We start from the raw sequence: 25,788 nt of genomic DNA on the forward strand, positions 1-25,788 counted from the left end.
CTCCTCACTTTCAATTAAACTTTTACGCCGTCTAATGAACATTGAGGATAAAAAAAGTAAACTAGTCTATCTCAAGAAGAGTATGCTTCTCGACTAAATAATTGTAAGAATATTATACTTTATTCTTTGCGATAAATCGAAGATAATAATATCATAATACAATCATGATACTCGAGTTACATTATTTATATTCCAGCTTATCGTTGGCTACGTTATGGCGCGCCGAGAGCCGGATTTCGGCTTCGCGAGAAACACGTAAATCGCGTTGGGCAAAAAAACGTGTTAAATAGACATTTCAAAGTTGATGACATTATCTAGAAAAGTCAATCTATCGAACGATTGTACAAATATTCAACAGTAACCACCGTGGTAGGTACTTTACCTTAAATCGTCTTATTCCCTGCTCGGAGGATCGTGGGACACGATCGAACAATATGGAACGAAGGGAGTCGAGAGAGACTGTTGTCGCCCACGCCTATCGTCGGAGAGCGGAGAGGCGAGCGGCGCCGTGTTCCTTTTGTAGAAAGGGACCCTTTCTTTTCTTCGTTTTTTCTTCGAAGCGATGCGGTGGTGCGGTGGAGCACGGCGGTAGATACGGCGGCGGCGTACTGTTCGGAGCACCACGCGCGCGCTAGCCCAGGCATTTCGTTGCGTCACACCAATCGGATCCCAACGTGTAATTAGAGATGAGCGAGAAGACCAACGATGTTAAGTCCCGTGTTTCAACGCCGCGCGATCCAACCGAAGTATTATATTAGATTGGTGCGCATGGAATTGTCGTACATCTTTGAACCTTTTATGGACAAGGATTCTCTAAAGTACCAGCAATAAGAAGCTTTCCCTCGGAAAATTAGATTACTGGCGGAAGGCTTAAACTGTGGAAAAAGTGAACAATAGAACTTGATTTTTTGTTATAGTTAAATTGAGAAAAGTCATCGCGTTTTAATACGTTCGTCGTTGCGTCACCCATATCTGGGCTACAGGTATGATTCTGTGGGAGCCCCGTCAACCTAATATGGGTGTTTATTTTATTTATTTAATTTCTGAAAATCCCATTTGTAGCACAGAAGTTTAATCGAATAAGCGCCAGCATATATAAAATATACAAAGTAAAAATATTAAAAGTTCACGCACTACTATACTTATTATACATTAATTTATATTTAATAAAGTATAACCTTATCTTACGCGTTCTATCAGATTAGGGCCTCGTAAGGGCCCTTATTTTGAACGCGTTAAAAAATTTACAGACTTTTGTCGAGTGTATATTTCTCTTTTCGGATTCGTCTCTGTTAAGTCGAATTCTTACTAGCGTACATTCGAGTAACTTCTGCAGCGCGACCGACAAGTGTCTGCGTACATGTGTAAACTCCTAGGAATCTAATCCACTACCAAACATATTCGGTCAGGGTCACCCGGTATTCGCGCACCCGTTGATCGCCGCCGAGATCATCCGAACCTTTTTCACGTCGCGTTTGGAGAAGACGCCTCGATTAGGTATAGGGCTTAGCCACGTGTTTTCCATTTACCTCGAAGCGACCGTGTCGTATCCGGTGACTCACGAGGCGGTTGTAAATCACCGTCTCGATTCGTTGACTAAAATAGCATAAGTAATAAATTGTAGTAACTTGCAGCGACTTGCGGAGTGCGAATCACGGAAGACGTAAATTTCCATTATGGGCTGTCGATCTCGAGTTCGTTGAAAATGAAAAAAAAAATCACAACCTGAGAGGCGTGGATCTCCGTTTGACAATGTACGATGTAAGCTACTGGCGCGTGTAACGAAACGAAGCTCTTATCTCTCGAATCGCGAGTTTGCAAAATTCTAGAGTCGAGGAGAGCCACGTTAGCACGCGAAATAATATCTGGAATATTTCGAAAGACAATATCCGATGAAACAAACGTGGTCTCGTGTTACACAAAAGAGGTATAGGATATGTGATACGGGATAGACTACAAATGCATCAGTCTACCGATCCACGTGAAAACGAAGAATATCGTGCTAACGATCGATTCTAAAAAATCGCTCGGGCTGCGTAAAACTATGACAGACTCTTATATATTATAGTTATGCTTACTAGAATACGTAAGCCATTTCATATAACAAGATTTCTCGTGCAATACTTTATACGTACATGTACGTAAGGGCATTCTAAAGAAGGCCGGGAGAAACATTATTAGAAAAATAAACTAATTCGTTGTGCTTACTAGAATTCCTGTAGCCAACAATTTTGGAACCACCGTATTCATGCAACACGATTTCTCGTGTAACGCTTTACAATACGTACATCAGTCTCGCGAGCATTACGCCACCGGCCCACCGCACGTTCACCGGCGTCGGGACGTTATTCGTCGAGTTCCATTGGAAACGGTCCCTTGTCTGGACGGACGTGCGTCGCTTTGCCGTTAGTAGTCACTGGCAGCCTCGAAGAGCAAGTCAGTTGGTCGGTTACCGTCGTTGTAGCGTCGCCTCCCCATCGCGATCACGATCTTGACGGCGAACCGGAGATCGCCGCGATCCTTTAGTACGCGAACAAGCGCTCTCGCGATCGCTCGCTATTCCAATCGCCGTCGTCGTCGTCGTCGACTGCGCCGACCCCGTGACACGCTAGACACCGACGTTTCTTTTTAAGGTCTGTACGGAAATACCTTGTACCTAGCATCGCGACATTTTCTCCAATCGGTAATTATGTCGCACGCAACGGGGATGGTCTAATTTCCGCTGTCACGAAATCCAGGAAGAATTGTGGGAATAATCAATCAATAATAAGACTAATAATAATAATACTATTATTATTATATTTGATATTTTACTAAAAGCTATGTATTATATGTAATTATTAATTATCGTATATATAACAGTGAAACGGACTTATTGCGACCCAATCTTGTGGCAGAAATTAATCTTTATTTCTAAATCTGTTGTAAACTATCTAGCGATCTAAATAAACATGTAAGTATGTACCATCGGTGGTACACGTGGCATGGAACATGATAATAATAATAATAATGATAATAAGATATACACATTACTTGACTGCAATAACCGGTTGTGTGACAATGTTTAATTTCGTGAAAAAGTAATTATTAGTAACAAGTCGTCTATTAACGGAAGATTAACAGGATAGAATAGATTCGCAAATGATGCCGCTAACCCTAGAACGCGACCCCCTTCCATTTTTCGACATAAATGGTATCGTGGGATCTTGAAGATCATAATCTTATTTATTTTAAAAATATAAAATATGAAATATGGCATGAGTTAGGAGGACAAGGAAAACTTCAATGTTTTAGTATTTATTTACACGTTTGCAGACAATTTAAAAATATTGTGGATAAATAAAGCTGAAGAAAATAGGAACGAATGTATAATATAATACAAATTAGTTTATTAATCAAATGATGTTCCAATTGGAGAAGCAGCGGCCCTTTAGCGGCAAAAAGTGTCGTTCCTCTTTGCTGTTGGCATCGATCGTTCGCATATATCCTTTGGATATAATGTAATAGCACCTGGCACGCGGCGCCGGGAGCTCTCGATAAACCCGTTTACTATTCCTATTATTCGCTTTGTCTTCCCAGACTTCGATAAAACGATATTACCGGCCTTATCGATTCGAGACGCGTGTACCGTAACCGTAAGATACAGTTTACACATTCGATCCGTATTTGTACACGGCGAGAAGTTGGTCGTGAACACGATTGCCACGAGTTTTTCCTCCCCGTGCGTGTTGCGAGTTATCGTTTCGCGCTCATCCTTCCTTCGTAGAAAATGACATGCTCAAGATTGTCGCCGCGTGATGTTCTCAGGAAGTCAGCGATACGCCTTTAGAAAACTCGATGCGAACGTGTATGTGAGATAAGAGCGTGACTACGGTCTCGTTCGCGAAACCCAGGATCGGAAGCAGCAAAGAAAAACTTAAACGCGTGTGTACAACGATCGGTTCCGTTGATTGTTGCAGCTAGCAGAACGGAGCTGCCATCCCAGCGACTCCTCCACATGTGGACATCGCCGTCCCGTCTCAGAATCGGCCGAGCACCCAGGAAAAAGACGACACCTTAAACCGATAGCTGTACCCGGCAGCTACCGCGACTGGTGAACGATGGAGAACACCAGGAGAAAGCTGTCCTTCCTTGGCTTTGGCAAAAGGGTATCGGTGAGTGTTTCTTCTTTCTGGAGCACCACTTGTTTCTTTCTCCAGTATATCCGAATCACTCGCTTCTTCTATATTACCTCAACACTTTTTATCTATCACATACGAACGAACAATTTGATTGAAGAAAACGTGTAGACAATTTTTAAATTCTCTGGTAAACAATCCTAAGTTCTCTCTACTAAATAAAATGTTTCTTATCAATTTCGTTGTTGCAATTTGTTATCGTAGAAATATTGAGTAACTCTTGTCTGAAGAATTTCTTTATCAATTTACTACTAACGTGTGGAAAATCGAGACGGTCACGTAGGATATAGGAGATTGAAACGAAAGAAATTCTTCTTACAGTACAATTCTTGTATGAAATTGTTCAGGAAAAAATTACTCATTAATTACACGATAACATATTGTAGTAACAGGATTGATGAAGATGTTTAATAAAAACAATAAGATTATTTAAATTCCTTTTTAATTTAAAAGAATTTTTTTCATCATATGATAGATCTTCACGCATTCTCCATAACAGTACTAAGTGTATTAGATCAAAAATGAAATTATTATGACTTTTTGTTCGGAAGACTCTTTCAAGATCGAACACCTCATGATAATTTTGATTGATATAGTAAATATGATAAATAAATAGTATAATGAATAGCATAAAAAATTAGAAAGTTACTTTCCGCAAAAGTCTTTCTAAGGATTATAAATATTTATTATGAAAAATTATGAAAGTATATTATTATTTGCACATCTACTTATTTTCAAGCTTCTATAGCGCCGAGTTGAACATGCAAAAATTCGAACAAAAGAAAAAGTATTTTTGAAGTAGCACACGATTAAAGTAGCGCTTCGATTTCTTTCATAATTAGAAAATTATCTATAAGAGAAATTATGCATCACAGAATAATCCGAAAAGATTTGCTTTAATTCCATCGTGAATCAGATTTAAAGCACTGCTTTTGATAACGTGCTCGTTCGATGCTAATCCCAGATTACGCAGCTATAACCGAAGAATAAGTGCAGTATAGCACTTCACTTTGTTATACTGACGCGTGAAGAGGGGAGGGACAGCTCGCACGCTTCGCGCTCCCTTCCACACGCTGCTCTCGCTACTCGCGTAATCGTACGACAATATCGACGGCAACAACAAAGACGTTCGTCAAAATTTTATCATCGCGGCAGATCAATGATATTTTGTTAATCGTGGACCGGAAAGGTGGGGTGCATCGTTCGTAGCATTGAGATAATTTAATCAAAAATCCGCACGTATGGTTTGACAGCACACGTTTAACAATCCAAATGTATTAACCCTTTGCCATACTATTTTCTTCATAGTTACAAGGATGAGCACTTTTTCTACTGTAATAATTTCATAGAAGGAAGAGGAACAATATTTATTGCGTTTGTTTACATTTACTTAAATGGTTAAACACCGATGACAAGAGGACAGATTTTTATGAAGGCTTAAAAGAACGGAATAACATTTATATATAACAAGCTATTAATAAAAATCTCTATGACGAGCTCGACTCGTCAGAATACGGCATAGGGTTAAAACAGAAAATAAATATTGGCGAGCACGGTTTTTCTAAAGCAATCTTGTCCGACCAGAGTTTAACTCTTCTGCATACAACAAAGTTGAACAGAGCTTAATTACATCCACGTGTGTCGTATATATGCATGACAATATACATATGGAATAAATAATGTACATATTAAATAATTAACGTCCATATTTAGTACATTATGTTCGGAATTTGCATAACAGGTCTAACAGGATATTAGAGTACAAAGGGTAGATTCCACAGAATGTATTTCTATCCTGTCGGTTCGAACTCGATATCAAAATCCAACGTCGAATTTCGTGTTCCAAGAAATGGGCTTTGTCGCCAATTTACGGTCACGCGTTTGCGGTAGGCATGCAGGATTCTGTTAGGTGTGTCGGGGCAATTCGACGACGCTTGTTGGTGTCGCATCTCGCGTCAACAGATTATTGACCTACGACCGTCGGCAATCAGGCCAATCAGCCGGCACGAGCTCGTCCCGTTTTGCGAATCCATGCCGCGTTTAGCGTAACGCGAAACGTTGAAACGTTAATCCGAGACCGACTTGTCTGGCGTGGCCGCGTCGCCGCTACTTTGCTCTTTGCTCGCCGACACTGATTCACCGGTGCGTTTCACAAAAATCATCCTCCTTATTCGAACCCGAGACGATGATTTCGAGCCGGGTACGAAATTGGGCAACTCACGATTTTGAAATTTAACCCTTTGCACTCGAGTGGTGATTCTGAGGCACCGATAAAATTGTTCTATCACGTTCTGAGATCATTTTTATACCAACAAAATTTACACTTAAAAGATTATTACTTTGATACATAGAATGGAAGTATTATAAGCCAGGAAAATTATTTCAGATTTACAGTTAAAATGATTTGGAGTGCAAAGGATTAATAGACACTAAACCTATCAAGTCGGTCAAAATGAACGATTCCACTCTTTTTCTTGTAAAATTTTTTTATATTACAATGTCTTTTACATACGAAATTATTAAATTGATATCACGATTGAAGCATAAATCATAAATGGCAGAAAGTCTAAATAAGTCCAGTCTTGCCATTCTTCTAAAGTGAAACGCGTAACCGCTGTTCGAGCTCGGTAGGTTTGGTGTTAACGTTAACCCTATCACGCCGGTATAGTATAATTTCGGTGTCAGATTTTTATTTCACCATTATAGAGATTATAAGGAATATTTCATAGAGAACAATTGAATAAACTTCTCAATTCAAACACATGCTATAATCAGAATAACGAAAGATCTCGATAAATTCTGCCTGTCATTCTTATAAAGCAAAGACACGTTTCTAGTTAATCCCCCGTTCTTCTTAGTTCAAACGAAACCCGGTGTAAAAAGATTACTACAACCCCGCGGAATTTGTTTCCGATTGTTTTCGCGACGCTGTCGAACGCGAGTGGAATTCGCTCAGGATGACAAAGCGGACGATATTTGTTCAACTCGTTGCATAAGTTCGCGGGATTGAATCCAGATGCGTGTTGGTTATATTCCGAACGATTAAATATAGCGCCGCAATGCCGAGTGGTGGGGGGTTTAGTAACTGATTCGCTGAAAAAAAACGTGAAATCGGTCATTTTTACCGGAAAATTAGGTTTTGTATTAATCCTTTGAATTCGAAGGCATTTTAATCTCAAATTCAAAATGTTTTCCTCATCTACATTCTCCTCGTCTAGTATTTTCGTTTATTTTATATAATTCGTTACTAGGCTACGGATTATTCATTACATTTTTATATGAAATTGAGTCTTGTGACTCATATGACAATTGTTCACAATTTTTTAACATCTTAGCTGCGTACGACGTGTATACACGTCATAAGGAAGTGGCAATAATAATCAAATTTGATTCTTTTGTCACAAATATTTAAACATTCAAATAGATATAAGTACAAAATAACTATAAAATTTCTTTTTTCTACTAAGAAATTAACCCTTTTCACTCTAGTGGCGACTCTGCGGCGCCATTAAAATTGTTGTAACACGTTTCAAAGTTATTTTTATAGATAGAGCCGAAGCTTAGATTTAAAAAATTGTTGATAGTGTAACTGTTGTATGAGTCACGAGACTCAATTTCATATGCATAGAATGAATTTGGTTATATAAAGTGGAAATACTAGAAGCCAGAAAAATTATTTTTGATTTTCACTTGAAATGCGTCCGAGTGGAAAGTGTTAATACGATCGAAAAAATTCTAGTCATAGTAATTGTAAAGAAAATGGTACGGCAAAAGTTTGAAACGCGCTGTTCGGTGAATGATCAGAGTCGCTTTCGCTGCCAACATAGAAAATATGGTTTATTAAAAGGAAATTGCGGATGCTCCGTTGGCGAGTCGACGACTCGCCGCGGAATTTCTGGCACAATTCCATCCTCGATATGGGATCGATATTCGAAAGCGACGGGTCTCGTATTTCGTGCCTCGAGTCTCGTGTTTGCACGCATTGACGGGACCGTCATTAACGATTGACGGGACAGTCAACGATTCGATTCCTTCGCACGCACTGCAAGAACTCCACATTCAGTCGACGTTCCTTTTTTTTCCAATGGGAATTAGTTCTCTCTTCTCGACTCCCTTCACAAACGATTCCCTTTGCTCTCTATCTTCCGTCGAAAGAATTGGATTTGTCGACGCTTAATCGACTCGCGCAGCGTCACCGTTCGTTTCCTAACGGAGTTCGCTGCTATCGGAAGCAGTCGGATAGGCGAATTACGTCCGGGAATTATCGTCCCGTCGAAGCGCTCGCACCTGTCCTTTTTTTAGGGCGAGTGACCCGAATCGGTGCTCGTAGTAGCTCCGTTTCCGATCAAAATCCAAATTGCCTTTCATTGGCCCATCTAGTCTGATTGTGAGTTAGGTGTCTGTTCCAATGGAATTCCAGTTACCGAACCTTTGTACAACTTCGAAGTGAATAGACTCTGTTCAATTAGAATTAAAACTTAGAAAACTAATTTAGTCACTGTACAGTAAACTAATCTTTCTCGTATAAAAGAATCAGGTAATTCAGACCAGTTTCAACACCTTGCACTCGAAGCCACTTTAACCCCCTGCACTATAATAACGTGTTAGACTCGTGATATAGATTTCATGGAGGATCTAATAAATATTAATGTCATTAATTTCCACTATATCGAAATAAAAATAAATTCTTCTGTTATCAAAGTCTATAATATATAATAAAAGAAACAAAAATTGTCTGACCCAATTAAGGATAAATAAATGCTAATCAACGCAGCTTGAAAGGCATCGTAGTGCAAGAGGTTAACTGTAATTATAATATAACTCTTCTGACATATAACATCTCCATTCTATATAACAAAATGTATTTTATGCATATGAAATTGAAACTTGTAACTTATGTAACCACAGTTGTACTTTTAACAATTTTTGAAATCTAATTTTTCATAACATAAAAATTATTTTAATTTTTATAAAAATTATCTTGCCTCAACATCACCACTAAAATTGTTCTATAGGTAAGTTAAAAAAATTGTTAACAGTGGACCCATTGGTGTGAGTCACAAGAATCGATTTTATATGCATAAAATGCATTTTTTTCACGTAAAATGTAAATACTATAAGCCAGAAAAATTATTTTAGATTTACAGTTAAAATAGCTTTGACTGCAAAGGGTTGAAACATTCGTTGCGTTTTACAAGGCGTACAAATACTTTAGTCCGTCGCTGTACGATGTCTAGCGGTGGTTGTCAAACTTTCTAATCGGTTTCTAAGTGCGTTTGAAATTAGTGTGGAAAATCGTCAGTGGAAGTAACATCTGATTGTCTCGTACTATCAATGTCCTGATTTATTTGTAATGGTTCTTCGTCTAGAATTGTCGCAAGGCGTGTGTGCGTGTTTTGGTCGTGATTGCGGTAGTCGTAAATAATTTGACTAGCTGGCCGGAACATAGACATTTGTCACTAATCATTCTACAGAGGTGAATAAGTATGAGTGAGTCTGAACAAATCTGGGTAAGTCTTGAGTGAGTCTGACCAAGTCTGAGCGAATTTGAGTCAGTCTGAGCGAGCCCCGTCAAGGGTTGAATCGCTAGTCCAGCGTCCTCGACGCAAAGCATCGCCGTCGTTGAGCACTTACGCAAGGCCGGAAGCCGTAAATTCGATTACAAGACCGGTGTCAATCGCGGCCGCAGTATCATAAAGGTTGATTGCGCGTGGTGACGCTCTACGAAAAGTTGCTGGATAGTTTTTTATGGGAGAATGCTGTTGCGGGTCGATTTGCCGGCGGAAGATTCATTCCATGGTGACGTCCACGACCACCGTCGTCAAGGTGACTATACTTTTCCAGTTTCAGTTGTTTGCTTTGCGTTCTCTGTTCACCGTTGCTGCATTAGTCGCCTCCTTTCACCCCGCTACAGCATTAAACGATTTGTCGAACTTCTTCGGAGCTTATCACGGTAGAGCTTAATGCTTTTTCGCTCGGCATTCTTTCCACTCTTTTTCTTCAGTTTCTCAATCGTTCGCGTCTTATAGTGTCGGTTATTCGATAACAAACTTCTAGAACTTCGTTTGTTATAATCGAATAGTGTTATTAAATATACAGAACAGTTATTAGTGAATATCATTAATTCGTATAATGTAGGATAAACGTATGAAATAAAGAATATAAGGATATAAAAATACACATACTCTAAATTTAATTTTTTATATTTATATTGTATACACTGGAGATACAGTCGGTCAAACTAAAAATCGTTCAGCTCCACACTTTCTTTAGTTTTATTTATAGAATACTCTACGTACTTTATTTAATGACGCTTTATATTGTATAATATACAGTTTCTTATAAAAACGTATAAAAATCAATGGCTGCAATGACACATATAAAACGGAGATCACACTAAAAGTCGTCCACCTGTAGCATTCGGGGATTTCCTGAACTAAAAAATGTACTACCAATTGTTTTATACTATTATCTTTATTAAATATCAGTGCAAAACCTTAATGGACCATGTGAGAATTTCAAATCACTTGTAAAAAATTTAATATTCAAATAACAATTTTTAAAGTCTGAAACATGTAATATACATGCGTTCAGACGAATATAAATGTGTTCGAAGAAATATACGTGCGTTCGAAGAAATATACATGCGTTCAGAGAAACCTGAAACTATTGTTTGGGGTGACCGTTCGGTGGAACCATATTACGCTATAGTAAGCGGAAGACAGCTTAACATAAAGTAACGGAAGGGCAGAAGCGTGTACCGCGTACCTGAAGAAGGTCGGCTCGATAATGGGAGCACGGATCATCGGAGAAAGGTTATTTTTATCACTCGACCAAGCAAGCATAGACCTTTTCCTCTCTGTCTCTCTCGCTCTCGTTCTTTCTTTCTCTTCCAGTTGATCGGTTGCCGCCGGCAATGACGTGAATTCCTCTTTGTTGCGAAGAGCTGAAAGCCGTATCTCGAAGGGAATAGCACACACAGCCTTTCACGCCGTGAAATTGATTTCGAACGAGTAAACGAGGCTGGCTCATGTCGCGTCCGCTGCCACGAGTTTACGCGAGACAACGAGAAATACGAAGGATTTTGATGGGGAAACCGAAACAAAATATTTCTATATTTTGACAACATTGTTGGCCGGCAGTTTTACAATGTCTGGGCCGGTCGTCATTGCGTTAAAAGGATCTAGGAAACATCTTTAAAAAAGAATGGTACTCGATCGCCTTTATATCTTGATTATTTTTCTTTTGTTCGTTCTCAGTGAATGCTATCTCTCGTTGTTTTTCTTGTTCGTCTTCCTTCGTTTCGATACGCACGGGAACAAAGGCAATCATTAAGCCTATCTAACGTTCCGTTAATGTCGTTCATGATCGATTGATTGTCGCGGAGACCGCGTCAACGGTGCTGACCCTATCGACGCGCGAGTATGGCGCACTAACGAGTCTCGCCATCTCGACGTCGAGCAAACGAGCGAGCGACGAAGAGAGAGTGAGAGAGAGAGAGAGAGAGATTCCTGCGATTCAATTTGATTCGCCTTGATCGAACTGTGATTATCAAAGTCGATTAAGCCTCCCCCCGGCCGACCATAATAGCGCGACGATCATTATCGACCCGAGTGCAGCGTAGAGTTGTGTAGACCGTGTGTGTCCGTGCGTCGGACGATTCCGGAGATTATGATTTCCTCGAGATTTCGAACGGCTCTTAGCTTTGCTTTCTTTCGAAATATCAATAGAATCTCCGACGTCGCGTTCCAAAGATTTCAATGTCACGTATCGAGGACAACGTTTATTGGAAAACTGCCAAACGAGCACTCAATTTTCGGAGAGAGAAACATTGTAAGCGCTTGCTAACTTAGTCTTCCACTAAATTCGTCTCTATTCCCTTTTGATGATCTTTGCGAGGCTTACTCGCATAAGCATTCTAGTAAAGTGCTTTTGGTTTGTTTTGGACATATTGAAAAAACATATTAAATTATTCTATTCTTTCGTTTAGCTTATTTTTGAATAAAAGAAATTGTTTCTGTTCCGTAAACGAACCAAAGAAGAAGCACTATCCTATTTTGTGCTATCGAAACCGTTCGATTGATCTTCTCGGTGATGTACAATGCGGCGAGAACAAAGGCTCGCGGGACAAAAATATAAAGCCCAAATATTCTCTTCAACTTTTCTCTAAAAACTTTTCAGATTCTTATAATATACCATACGACAAAGTAGAAACTATTTCAATCTCAGGATACTTTGTACCGTTTCCAAGGTATGGTAAATTGAAGTTGAAAATAATGGAATTTTACCGAATAAATAATTGATATTCTCTTATGTATTGTAACACTTTGCTCTCGAAACCATTTTAACTCAATTCAATATAATATTTCTGACATATAGTACTTTCATTTTACATAACCTATTGCATTTTTCTAAAGATAACGAATATGATAATGTAAAAAGTACTTTGGAATATGAAGCAATTTTTAGCGGCGACTCAGAGTCACCACTCGAGTGCAAAGGGTTAACATCTACGTATACTAGAATATTTGGACTTTATATTTTTGTTCCACGTGACTGCACTATGTAACGATACTCAAATATTAGGTTGACCAATAAGTCTTTGCGTTTTTCTCCATAGATGACAATATAGAAAAACGCAATGACTTGTTGGCCAACGTAATATTAGGTTGGAAACTATGAAACGGGCGTTTTTGTTTAGTCTATGCCCAGCTGCGATGCCCGTTTCATAGTTTCCAACCTAATAGTTTTCGGAAGAAGACGTTGAAATTTCCTGATCGTGTCGAGCGAACGCGCACGACGTTGTAAATCTGGCATGGAAGAAAGAAGCAGAGATGCAAAGAGGCAAAGAAGCGCGACGAGCGATGAGAAAATATCAAGAGACGCGTGAAGACACGAGCGAGCGAACGTGCACGCCCCAGAAAGAAAATACGAGGGAGAGGAACTACAGAATAACAAACGGCGCATCGATTTTCATCCAGCTTTTCATCCAGCAATGAAGAGGTCAGGAGAGAAGGACGCCGTGAGCAGAGGGGAGGCTGGCTGGTTCAGGTTCAAGGTCGCTGCAGCAGGAAGCGAGACACCTATGTGTGCGCGCGAAACCAACACATCGCCGCGAGTCGAGGTTGAGCGCGGTCGATTCTGAAAGAGCACTCTTTCTCTCTTTCGCTCTCCGGATCTCTCGCTATCTCTCTTCCTGTGCCTCGGTCTCACCGTCACCTTCACCCTCAGCCTCTCTCTCTCTCCCTCTCCCTTTCCCTCTTGTACCTATTTCACTCGTCGATGCTGCTCTCCGGTGGTAGCCTGTCACCCTTTGCATTGGCTGTTTCGTTTTGTACCCTCTCCGAAGTCGATCCATCAATCGCCGCACAGCGCCGGTCCAAAATAGTCACGATTTTTCACTTCGCCTCCTTTGCCGATATCGAATTGCATCGACAGCGGGTTGTTGCAATTTGAGCAAACGTGATTTAAGTTCAGTTTTTCAGTCCTTCTCTTGTTTTAAGACGAGGATTTCATAGAATCAATTATAGCAAATTCAATTGTTTGAATAGGATTTTTATTATTGTATTAAATAAATCACGTGGATCACTGGACCTATTTTGAATTCTCTCAGAGTTTAACCCTTTGCACTCGAAGCCATTTTAACTGTAAATGTGAAATAATTCTCCTGGCTCATTTTATTTCCATTTTATATAACAAAATGTATTTTATACACAAAGGTATACAATTTTACGACGGTTCTCTGTGAGTTCTAAATATACAATTTTTCATATTTTTCGTGTACCAGAGAGTTTCGAATTCATGTAAATAAATTCTAAAAAATCATACAGTAACCACTGGACAAACATTTCGACGATCTTATTCTATTTTGGCGAGAAATATCTTTCGGTTCTCCATATTGTCGAAATATCGTTGCAATTTTATCGACGGGCCAAGTCGTGTTTATTTATTGAAGCGGCGAATTACTGGACACTCGAGTTATACCGAGTTTCACGGCCACGGGCAACAATGCATTATGCAACGCCGATAGAAATTCGTGTACAAGACCGATCCCGGATTCGCGGCGGAAGTCGTTTATCCGTGCCACTCAAATTTCGTGGCATCGGCTCGTTCCGAAAATAAAGTTCACCTTTACCTCGTGATCTATGGAAACAGTTCCCTCCCCGATCGACCATAATTCATACCGCGATGTCGATCAACTTTATAATTTACTAGACCATCGCCAGCTGCGCGCTCGATGCGATCGCATTAATAATGCATTCGCGGAGTTTTGATTAACCGTCCGCTGGAACTTCAGTTTATTCGTCCTTTGTGGTCAACGGCAATTCACCGGTGTGACCGGATATCTCGAACGCTTTCCGAAGGGCTGTTATACCTATTATATGCGCTCGATGCATAGAATATTGTGCATTTAGTATTAGGTGTTGCGTAAATGATACCTATTCGTTGACAGCTGCAGACCACTGCAACTTAAAACTATTATACTCTAGCTAGACTAATACGTAATGGAATACGGCTCAATGCTCTGCTTATTTGAAATAATTTTTATAACGAAGGAGATTTGTTAGAAGATTAACCCTTTTAGTGCCGAAAGACGATATATTGTTCGCAACACTTACACAACAGCGTCTTACTATTTGCATTGTAGGAGAACTCCATCGCAAAATAAATTTATAAAATTATTATTATTATGCATAAATATTATTTATAAAATTTCTTCATTTTTTTCGTAATATGTTGCTTTTTGAATCATGTAAATATCATTCTTAGTTTGATTATTATGAACGTTTCTCTTGGTAAATTCGTCAAATTCGCCCGATTATCTTCGCACTGGCACCCGTTTTTCGCCCGGCACTAAAAGGGTTAAAAGAAATTAACAATGTTGGTATACTAGTTTCGACTTGTCAATATTCAGAGTCTAATTACACTTCGTAGGAAATGGACAAATAAAAAGAGAATTTCATGAGGAGCATGGGAGCAATAAGGATGTATTACCTTTATTTTATTATTATTGTTATTGTTGTTATTGCTATTATTGTTATTATTATTATTGTTATTACGGTGGATTTATGTCGAGAAATTAAAAGAGCATTTAGCCAGTTTATGCCATATAAGTGAATGAATTTTGCACGGAGATCGTTAGTCTTGCAACTTCGGGAGATACGAATCGAATATTCGACCGTGAATGCGTTAACGTGACTGGTAATTGGCCAAGTGCAACGAGCAATCCACCGAATGGTACACATCGATTAGAATAGTCGACGCGTGCATGGCCCTACCTGTCGCGGGTCGCAGGTCGCAGCAGCCGGTCGATAAACCAGCATCGCGAGCTAGGCCTAGGTCGGCTCGAGGGTTCCGCCGTGCAGCACACCAGCGAAAGAGCTACCCTAGCCCGACGAGACCACTCCTCCGCGAATTCCCTCTTCCTCGTTCACGGCGAATCTTTCTCTGTTTTGCGCGACGGCTGACACTAGACACGAGACACGACTGGTTTTCTTGTTTCCCTGGACTTTGAACGACGCTTGGGAGTCCCTCCGGGACCAGATTTCACGGCCGACTGACACTTGTTGCGTCCACAGCGTCGACCAATGGCCAGCCGGCTTTCGATACACCAACTTCCGCAGTTAATCGAACCGAGCAACGTCTTTTTTTATAAAACTGTTATTTTTGACGCGCGCGATCACCTGTCCCGGATCAAACGAAGGTCCGTCGACAGTCGCCAATCGGCTCTTGCTTGCGCTCGTAAGACAAGGATGCCTGATATGATATCCATTTTATTAGAAAATCATAATTTTATGTACAATTTTGTTACATTTATCTTTTATCATTGATTTATCTATTCTTTTATGTTTTCTTGATGAATTATTACAGTTCCGCTTTTATTAGAAGTACATATGCATTAACCCTTTGCATTCGAATGGTGACTCTGAGGCACCACTAAAATTATTCGATTACGTTACAAAATAATTTTTATTATAATAAAGTTTAGATTTTAAAAATTGTTGAGTAGTGAAACTGTTGCTACGAGTCGCAAGAATCAATTTTGTTCGCATAAAAGTGCACTTTATTGCATAAAATAGAAATACTACGAGTCAGGAAAATTATTTCAGATTTATAGTTAAAATTGCTTCGAGTGCAAAGAGAGTTAAAAAAAAATAACTAAAATCTGTATTCTTTTAGAATCAATTGAAAAATACAGGAACAAAATTCATTCTTTCTTGACTATCTCGTAAAGTTTCTCGTTATTACAATGTTCACCGGTGCATTTTCATTATTAACTGAAACGTTCGTTTGGGTGGGGTAAGACGAATACTTTGAACGGCCGGGCGCTACTCTCTTCCGTTAGACGTTCGATCGATCGGTTTTTGTTGCTGCACCGCGCACGGATTTTCGAACAGAGAACATTCGGAAATCCGAAGCTGCTTCACAGGTAAAACCAATACCGAATGAACTGCCTGACATTGCATCGTATTCGGCGTCCCAGGAGGAATTTTGAAATCTTGGCGAGCAATTCACGCGCAATTTAAAATTTCTCAATTTTAACCCCTTGCCGTATAAAATTCTGTTCTCTTGTCATCGATATTTGACCATTTCAGTAAATGTAGATAAACGCAATAAATATCTTTCCTTTTCTTTCTAAGAAATTATTACAGTAGAAAAAGTATTGATTCTTGTAACTAGGAAGAAAATAGTATGGCAAGGGGTTAATTTGATTAAATAAAATATTTTAATTTTATGCAATTTTTGAGGTAGCTAACGTGACAGTGAAAGTGTTAAAAAAGTTACATAAATTTTATGAGAATTTTCTGGTTGATGTTTAATTAATAATTCTCTGGTAAATGCAGCGAGAACCTGTTCATCGCCCCAATTCTCGTACAATTCGTTCTCGAACCTCCCCCCAATGATTCGGCGGTGCGGTAGGTCTGGGTAAAGGCGGGATTTCCTATATGCGTCCGACACACATACGCTTGCGTCTAGGAGTCTAGACTGCTGCTGCCGGAGCAGGCGATCGCAAAACGCGTGCGTCGACGCAGACGCAATATACAGTGTATGTAGCGCTGTCTCCCGATAGTTTGTACCTCGATAGTTCGACTTCTCCTTCGTCGCTTCGAACCCCTTCCCCGCTATTACCAGGAGCACGCTCGCGTTGGTATTTCTGCACATATTTCAAAAATGACTGCTCGAATAATTCGTTCGATACGCGCTAAAAATACTGCACATCTCGTATTTTTACCAAAACGTATTTTTACCATAAAATTGCATCTCGTGTCTTTTAGATAGAAACCGACCTGGTTCGAACCGATTTGAACTCGAATCATGTACGATAAATAAAAACCAAAGACCACAGTAATTCACCCCACAGTACCCGCTCCACTAACCTACTGTATATTTTCTGAAGAACCGCAACCGGCAGAAAGCGGAACCAATATATTTTATAATAGTTACAAGACTTTTTCAGTTGTCCAAATCGATTTCAAGAAACGAGACCACAATCACAACTGCTCGCAACCCCTGACGGTAATTAAAAATCGCTCGCAGGCAAAAGAAAGCATTATCGACCATCGGGTGTCGGTGCAACCGCGATTGACGCACGCGTCTAGAAACGCATCGCGCCGTATCGCGTCTAGACGAATAGAAAACATCTTATAGAAGGCGTATTTGCGCGCAGGGTGTGAATTGCCAGCCTATGTCTGGCGAACGTTGATCGTCCGTGGACGAGAAAAAGGGGTAACCTTTGAGTGGATGCATCTGCCCGTTGGCGCGTCCGCTGCCTTGTCCGCTACCTTGTCCGCCGGCGTTGGCGCGTATGGGGTTGCTATCGACCGGGGGTAGTCGGGCGGGCTGTGCAACCCTTCGCCGCGCCTCGTCCCCGGCTCATCCCCAGCAGCGAAGTCGGCTATGTCGGTGGGGTCTCGGCGGTTCTCTGTCTGTCGTCCGGTGGCGGAGCTACCGTCTCCGTCAGTTTGGGTTCCCTGGCAGCGGGCACGAGCCGACCGGCGGCCGGGCACTGGTTCGGCTCGGGATGCCATTTCCGAGGCTCCCGCGAACTCCTCCGGGAAGTCGTTACTGCATCAGGCGTCCGGAAAGGTTCTCCGCTGACTGCGTCCCTCTGTGTCATCGCGTACGAGCCACCAGGTGATATCCGGACGCGACACGGTTGGCCCTATACAGGCCACACACACACGATCCGCATCCGAGATCTGCCTCTCTTTCACCCTTCTCGTGTGTCCCGGAAATGTTCTCCATCGCTTAACCAACGACCTCCGGTATCCTCTCTCGTCGGAATTTCTCGCTCGCACCATGGACCGTGGTTCTTCTTGCTCGATAAACGCTGCTCGATCGGTCCAGGACGAGGTCACGGTCGATCCTGGAGATTTTCCGATCGACTCTTTTCGTGGAAAGAGTGAAAGTGTTGGTGAAACTCGATTGAGAATGGTGTTCGATCAGCGACAGATCAATTGATTTAGTTGGATAAATGCGTTCGCATTCTGGATCACAGGGCGATTCTATGTCCTTGGATACCAGGAACCACCGTTTCAGGCTACCGATCGCCGAAACAACCGACTTGGAACTCCGCTTCGCTAAGGAATCGTCGATCGGCAATGGGTGAATTCGCGCTAGTTTTACTCGATGCGGTGACTCGCGTCAAATCAGGTTCGCGCGCTTTCGACCGCTCTTCCGGCAACTAGTTCTGCGGGAACGTGTTCGTGATCGGAACGCGACATCGTTCGTTACGAATTTTCGACTCGTCCTACCAGCCTTAGATTTTCAGTCTATGTCCAGTCCCTTCGATTGACTGACTTGATCACTGGATTTCTCGACTGTTCCTCTGAGATTGCGGAATTTCGTCGCACTCGATTCTCAATTTCTCTTGACGCCGACGTTCATTTATTTATTTATTTATTGAATGTGTACGAAAGCTAGCCTGATAATCTATATGATCGTTTATACGAAGTATTTCATAAATTTTTACGGACTGATATGATAAATTTATACGGATTGATTTGATAAATTTATATGGACTGATATAATAAATTTATACGGTCTATATTAACGTTGCGAAATTTTATTAATTAACTAAATTTATACGGACTGATATGCTAAATTAATACGGACTGATATCCTAAATTAATACGGACTGATATGATAAATTAATACGGACTATATTAACGTTATAAAATTTTATTAGGTAACACTTTTAAAATTCTATTTGGAATAATATCGTTTGGATTCGACGGCAAATTGCGAATCGAGGAACAAGTAGAAAAGAGACGAACCGTTTCAAGACCGTTTTCTAGAGCAGAAGCTCTTAAAAATATTGAAACGAGCACCTGGACTTCGTGGATTGTCAACGCGTCTACACTCGCTTTTACAGCCTCGGTGGAATATCAAGAAAGAATTCGGTTTCTATAACTTCGTCATTGATGTTATTTTGGGTTAGACAACACCCCAGCTTTTAGCTGCGTCGTTCTGTGGGAAATAAGTAGGGCGCGAAAGTCCTTGTTGGGCGAACAGGAAATGCTCCACCGGCTGCTATCGTTTTATTCGGTCAACGAAGTTCGCTCCTTTTTCAACGAAGAATTCTTCTTTTATATATCTTTCTCAACCGAATTGTTTAATTCACCGGTATGGCTGAGAATCATAAGGAATTTTTTAACAAATTTATTCGGACCCATGACAATCAGCAAATTATTGAAATATATCGACGACAGTTTTTGTCAAAATGTATAATTAAAGATAATTCGAAGTTTTTGTCAAAATGTATAATTAAAAAAAAATTAAAGATTTTTAGTAAAATTGTATAATTGAAGATGACTCGAAGTTTTTGTTAAATTGGCTGGCGTATGCCCGTCGAATCTGTTCGCGTGGCGTGGAATGATCTCGAAGGTACAACGTTTCTTCCGTGAACACGTTGATCTCCCGTATCCCGCTCGTTACCGTGACGCAATTCACGCGGCTCCGCAGCTGATCGAACGGAGAGAAGCCCAGCCTCGGGAATGCATCTATGTACGCAATGCGCGGAATCGCGTGCATCGAATTCAACTGGCGACGACTGTTCATCGCTCGCCGATGCAACGCGACGCTCCGGGGTTGTTAACAACCGTTCACCGGAATTAATTTTGTATTTTATATAGCGGTCGTTCTTTCGACGAAAATGAGCGATGCATGATCGCTGTTATCGCGACAGCCATTACCTTATTATTGCTATTTGTCATTTGCAGATAATAATATCTAATTAGTTTTGACATTAAACCTATCATGTCGTTCTCGTATTTTTATTTTCAAGTTGTTGAAATTGGAAGACACTTCTTTATAGCTGCATAAATTCCTGTGTTCAAACTTTCGTTATGATAGTTAATATTTTTATTTAAATTTAGTCTTTCACTGTAATATATACTCAATTAATTGGTTTCTTTTATTCCTAAATAAATAAATAAATAAGGAAAAGTCGAACTAAATTCATTGTCGACATTCTTGTATAAAGTATTAAGTAATACACATAAATCATTTTTGTTTAGCTAAATGAAGATAATAAAGAAAATAAAAAGAACGAAAGAGGAAAAAGATAAAAGTTTTCATTTGATTGCTCGATTTTGAAAAGAAATCCATGGAACACGGTTCACGGCAGCATCGCGCGCAAACTTCACAATCGGATTTCGAGTGGACAATAGAATTTTATTTGCTCTTCATATTTTTCCGAGTTTCTTTTTTCGTACAATCAAGGGAACGATAACTACTTCTGAGATGTCTGTCAGAAAATGATTGCGGGAACAATCGTTCGATCGCGAGTCCTATGAATTTTTATTGGCAAGCGGAATTAGTTCGCCGTCGAAGCGAGCCGTTGTCGTTCGTTCATCGACTATGATGCCTCGTAGCGGAGTTTCTCCGGTTCAAGAATTGATTGAATTTCCCCCGTGGCAATGCTGTCGTTCTCTCTGAGGCGGGTCAGGATTTTTGCTGCAGGAGAGAGCGGCTCTTTGGGACTCGATTTCGCTACGAGCTAAATTAAAAAATTCTCGGGCACCACTTCATTTCGGTATTATTGTTTCGTCTCGTTTTGCTAGGCAGGCTACGTTCCATAAGATATGTGTATACATATGCTAACAATAATGATGACAAACTAGCATATTTGCAGGCAATGTTACTAGATTTAACACAGGTCTTTATAAACTATTTATCCGATTCACTGATTTTATATAACAGAAGTTATATTTTTCATTTTGTTATTGCACAAGCGAGTGCTTTTCCATATATATAAAGGAATTAAATAAAATTAAATTTCGAGGAATCGATAGCAAGTTTGATAATTGTATTGTTATTTTTGAATAGGTCGACGGTCATGGCGCAGAAACGGGACCGGAACTCGACGAGGAGATGGAGAAGGTTTTCGCGATGGACGCCGGGGAGAAGTTCAACGTAGCTCGGTTCGGATCGCCTTCCGAATCGGCTGGATCCGATCGAGATCGAGATCGCGACCGAGGACCGCCACCGCGGTATAACGATCAAGGCTTCAATCGTACGTATCCTCTTTGTTTACTTATACGCCAATCATTTATTGTTATTCTTTATAAAAAATAAGTATATACAGTTATGTATAGAGAATAACTATATACAGTTACGTATATATAATAACTATACACATACTATAAACTAAGTACATTTTAGACAGAGACACATAACGTCTTAACACTTTGTTGTCGAGTTAACTTGCCTTTTCATGCACAAACGTTGTTAACCGGTGACGAGTTAACTCGTCGTTGCACTTGCATTATCTATTTCAATTTATGACACCCAGCGCGATATAGAATATTGCAAAAACTTGGCATATCGTGTTTAGTCGTGTTTGTTTTATAACAAAAAAAATTACTTTTCTTGGTAATTTAGCTTTTTATCACAATATTAGTAAAATTCTGTAGAAAATATTCGGTCAGCATAGTGTTAAGAGATAGCAGACAAATATTATTAATTCCACAATTTTAACACCTTAATGAGATTTACTTCCATCAAGAATGCATTTTCGTTGCATTTTCCTAATGCAACGGGCCACCAATTTCAACGTTCTGAAACAATATTGTCGTATTTCGCATTTTTCTCGTTACAGAACACCGAAAAAGAAGTTACCCGCATCCGTACATACCCCTGAAAAGCCTGCATTCGAGATCCATGCGACGGCACCTATCACCGTAAGTCATCCAAGAACACAGCGCAATGCAAAAACAGCATCGATTTGTAAAAGAGAAAGAAACGAGAGATTAAAATGAAACGGTCTGTTGTACGTGGGAGCAACGATTGAAACAAGATCGGAACCCGATCGGAACGCGATATGATATTTTCTTGAAACGAGTGACGGTCGTTGCTTCCTCGTGCGAATTGTTAGATGATTGTAGAATCGAGCAGATCGATGCGAAAGAAAAAAAAAACGAATAAAAGCGAGAGGAAACGAAAAAGTCGAGCATAAAGTAAAATAAGAGAACGGTTAAGAAAGTAAGAGAACGGTTAAAAAAAGAAGAGCAAGCGAAGAGAAAGGGAATGCACGTGTTTTACAGCGAAGGATCCACAGCGGAAGTCGGCCAAGAAGAGGACAACGGTCAGGTACAGGTTGGCAATGGCAGCGGGCATGGAGAAACGGACGGGGACCCGACGGACAACGGGCTGTCGTCTAGTAGCGTGCCCGACGTCGACGAGGAAACCGCCGAGGAGACGGAGAACATTCTCAGCAGCGAGAGCGAGGCGCCGATCTCCGAGAGGGCTGCTTCCGGTATCAGTGACGGTAGTCCGCCTGTCGGCAGCCCGCGGGTACAATTCGAGAATATCAAAGAGGAGGACTACCCCGCGTCGAAGCAGGACGATGCGACGACCGGAGCCGTACCCGCGGGCCCCGACGAAGACCGGAAATGTAGGAGGCACCAGAAACACGAGCACAAGTAAGTACAGTATTCCTTTATATTCCTCACTTCTTCTACTGTAATAATTTCTTAGAAGGGAAGGTAAAACATTTATTGCGTTTGTCTACACTTACTTAACCCTAAGAGCACGTTATCTTATAACATAAAGGACGGAGTGGGGTACCTAAAGTCTCCCCCACACAGAAATTGTTTTGTTTGTTTATAAGTTGGCATATTAATATTACAAAGAGGCTTAGTAAATGAAAAGACGATTATTTAATTTACTAAGTCAGACCAAGGAACTTATTTTTATTTCTTTCAACAATATTTACAAAATTTTTTATATTAAATTTCCTTTTTAAATTTTTCTAAAATTCTGACAGAATTGGTAGAATTTGATAGAATTTGGTAGAAATAGGTATACTTAAATTGCTGGTAAATCTAGTGTTAATGAAATAACAGTATTTTGCAAGCGATTTTTATTTTTCGTTGACAATGCTATAATTCAGCCGCATTATGCAGTAAAGAGAGTAGTATAAAACTGTAACAAATGGAAACCGAGACATAAAAACTTTTCGTTTTCGTATAACATAACAACAAATTAGTAACTATTTCAATCTTAGAATTTTTTGTGCCGTTTGCGAGGTATGTTAGCTTGAAGTTGAAAATAATTGAGCTTCGACTAAAAAGTGATCGATATTCTCTTATAGGAGAATAGTTGGACTTTATACTTTTGACCCGCGTGTCTTTTGAATTTTTCCCGCTCGGTGCAAGTAACGCTGCGATAGCGTTGCAGAGGAACCGCGGACCAATTGTTTCCCTTCAAAATTGTTAACACGCGAGCTGCGACGTCTCCGTTCGAGTGTTTTGGCGCGATTAAACGATCCCTGTAGCAGACGGAGCTCGCTTCCTCGCCCGAGACATGCCAGACGACTGTCACCCGCTATAATGGCAGCGAAGCCAACAACGAACACGCGGGTTGTTACATATATCCGAACAATGGTGTTACGCTCGGTTACACTGTTTTAAAGGTTCGTCGTTTACGAGATGAATTATGAATCACCTAACCAGTTCTCGAAAAACAGAGCTCGTTTATAAATAGTTTTGCAGCTTTACGTCACGCTTATTAAAACGGTGGTAACAATGTCCGGTGACGACCGACAGTTCGGTTTGCAACTACATCTGTTCCCGATGTTGGTTCTCGAGAGACCACAGTCTACGATTCTCTTTGCATTGTAAAACCCGAAATAGCTCCGCAGGTATTGTCAGTTAAAAACGCCCACAGTTGAAAACAAGAATCGTGAGAAACTTCGAGGAAGTTTGAAAAGTAATGTCGAATTATGCAACGATTTGCTTTGTTTTTTTTACGATTCTAGTATATTCATTTTATTTATTCTAATAAAATTAGTACACTCCGATAGAGACGACTGAAAATTAATCTCTTAGACACGGCTGGATTTTGCGCGAATGGAAGTTTTCATTACTAAATTACCATTTTTGTTACATAAATATTTGTTTGGTATAGCTATACAACATAATATTAGTTATATATATTCTTTTCTTAGTATATTGTATATGTACACTTTCACTTTAATCGTTTACTTTAATTACTAGTAACACAATTGACTAAAGCACGGAACATCTGCAAAAGCCTCTATAATGGCGCGTCGTGCCTAAGAGGTTAACAGACTTCAAATTCCCCACTTATTTCTATACACTACGGATCATGGCTTGGATTTCAGGCTTACGACATTGGTTCGAACAAAATTGGTTACTTTATTAGTTTATTATTGTCTCCTCTTGATGTGAGAAACGATTTCGGTGCAATGTAATTCACTGTTATTAGATACACCTGTCGACTTTACTCTCGTTCCGTGTACGGTGTCCCAAATGGTTCCGTAGCTCCCCGTAGAAATACCCTTGACCCCATATGATCGACGCGATCAGCCGAAGGAAAAACGCGGAGTAACCTGTTCGATTTTGAAAACGCTACGGGTAGTTGTGCTTGCCGCGCGCCACCGGGACAAGTATTAGATAATTGCACGATGTTTAGCGGCAGGGACGCGAAACAGTTCGCAATTGCTGTCTAATGTCATGGCCTTCGGCCAGAGATTCGCGTTGTCTCTGCGAGCGTACCAGGCAGTCTGATGGACGAGGCCACTGGCTTTGCGCTCTTCTAATTAGTCTCGACGCGGCTCGGTCTCTCGCGGGTGGTTCCGACTCGCGCGAACGAATGCGACCCTTTCACCGTAAACTTTCGAACCTCCGACAATGTTCTCCAATTACGATGGCCGGCCCGACCGCTACACCATGGACATCGGGCGCATCAGACTGATGAAAAAGTATCTCTTTCCATTTCTGGTAAATCACCGCACGGACTGATCAGAAATTGGGACCCTCCACAGCCCGACAACACGCCCGCTTTCCACTTTATTCGAACGCGTTTAACAAATGTGTGAGTCGTGCCCTATCGGAAGATACGTCGCAATTGCGGCCCGATCGTCGACAGCGCGAATAGCGTTGGCCTTCAAAGAAGCTTCCGAAAAATGTTCGACGTTTCTTCCGCGAGCGCGCGCTCACACTGCGAGCACTTCGACAGCGCAAACACTTTGCACACCTCGCGTACTATCCGTACACATTGAACAGATTCAGACCCGATATCATTGCCGCGTCAAAGAAACGTTCTCGCACGACACATTCATCCCGCGTTCAGAGACTCTACA

At 40.6% G+C, this 25,788-nt stretch overlaps 1 protein-coding gene across 6 annotated transcripts in view; it reads left to right on the forward strand.

The window, feature by feature from the left end:
* Positions 1 to 25,788, forward strand: part of Ae2 (anion exchange protein Ae2) — a 59,948-nt gene that overhangs the window by 23,604 nt on the left and 10,556 nt on the right. For 4 of the 6 annotated variants that reach the window (XM_078184836.1, XM_078184840.1, XM_078184841.1 and 1 more), the window contains exons 2-5: positions 3,960 to 4,154; positions 21,510 to 21,696; positions 22,282 to 22,363; positions 22,727 to 23,104. In XM_078184836.1, coding sequence (XP_078040962.1) covers positions 4,101 to 4,154; positions 21,510 to 21,696; positions 22,282 to 22,363; positions 22,727 to 23,104 — 701 coding nt within the window. In that variant the 5' untranslated portion in view covers positions 3,960 to 4,100. Of the gene's footprint in view, positions 1 to 2,449; positions 2,634 to 3,959; positions 4,155 to 18,070; positions 18,315 to 21,509; positions 21,697 to 22,281; positions 22,364 to 22,726; positions 23,105 to 25,788 lie in introns of those variants that run through there. The other 2 variants (XM_078184838.1, XM_078184842.1) reach the window with 2 other exon arrangements.

The sequence above is a fragment of the Augochlora pura genome, chromosome 7 (genome assembly GCF_028453695.1).
Source record: "Augochlora pura isolate Apur16 chromosome 7, APUR_v2.2.1, whole genome shotgun sequence".
Taxonomy (NCBI): Eukaryota; Metazoa; Arthropoda; class Insecta; order Hymenoptera; family Halictidae; genus Augochlora; species Augochlora pura.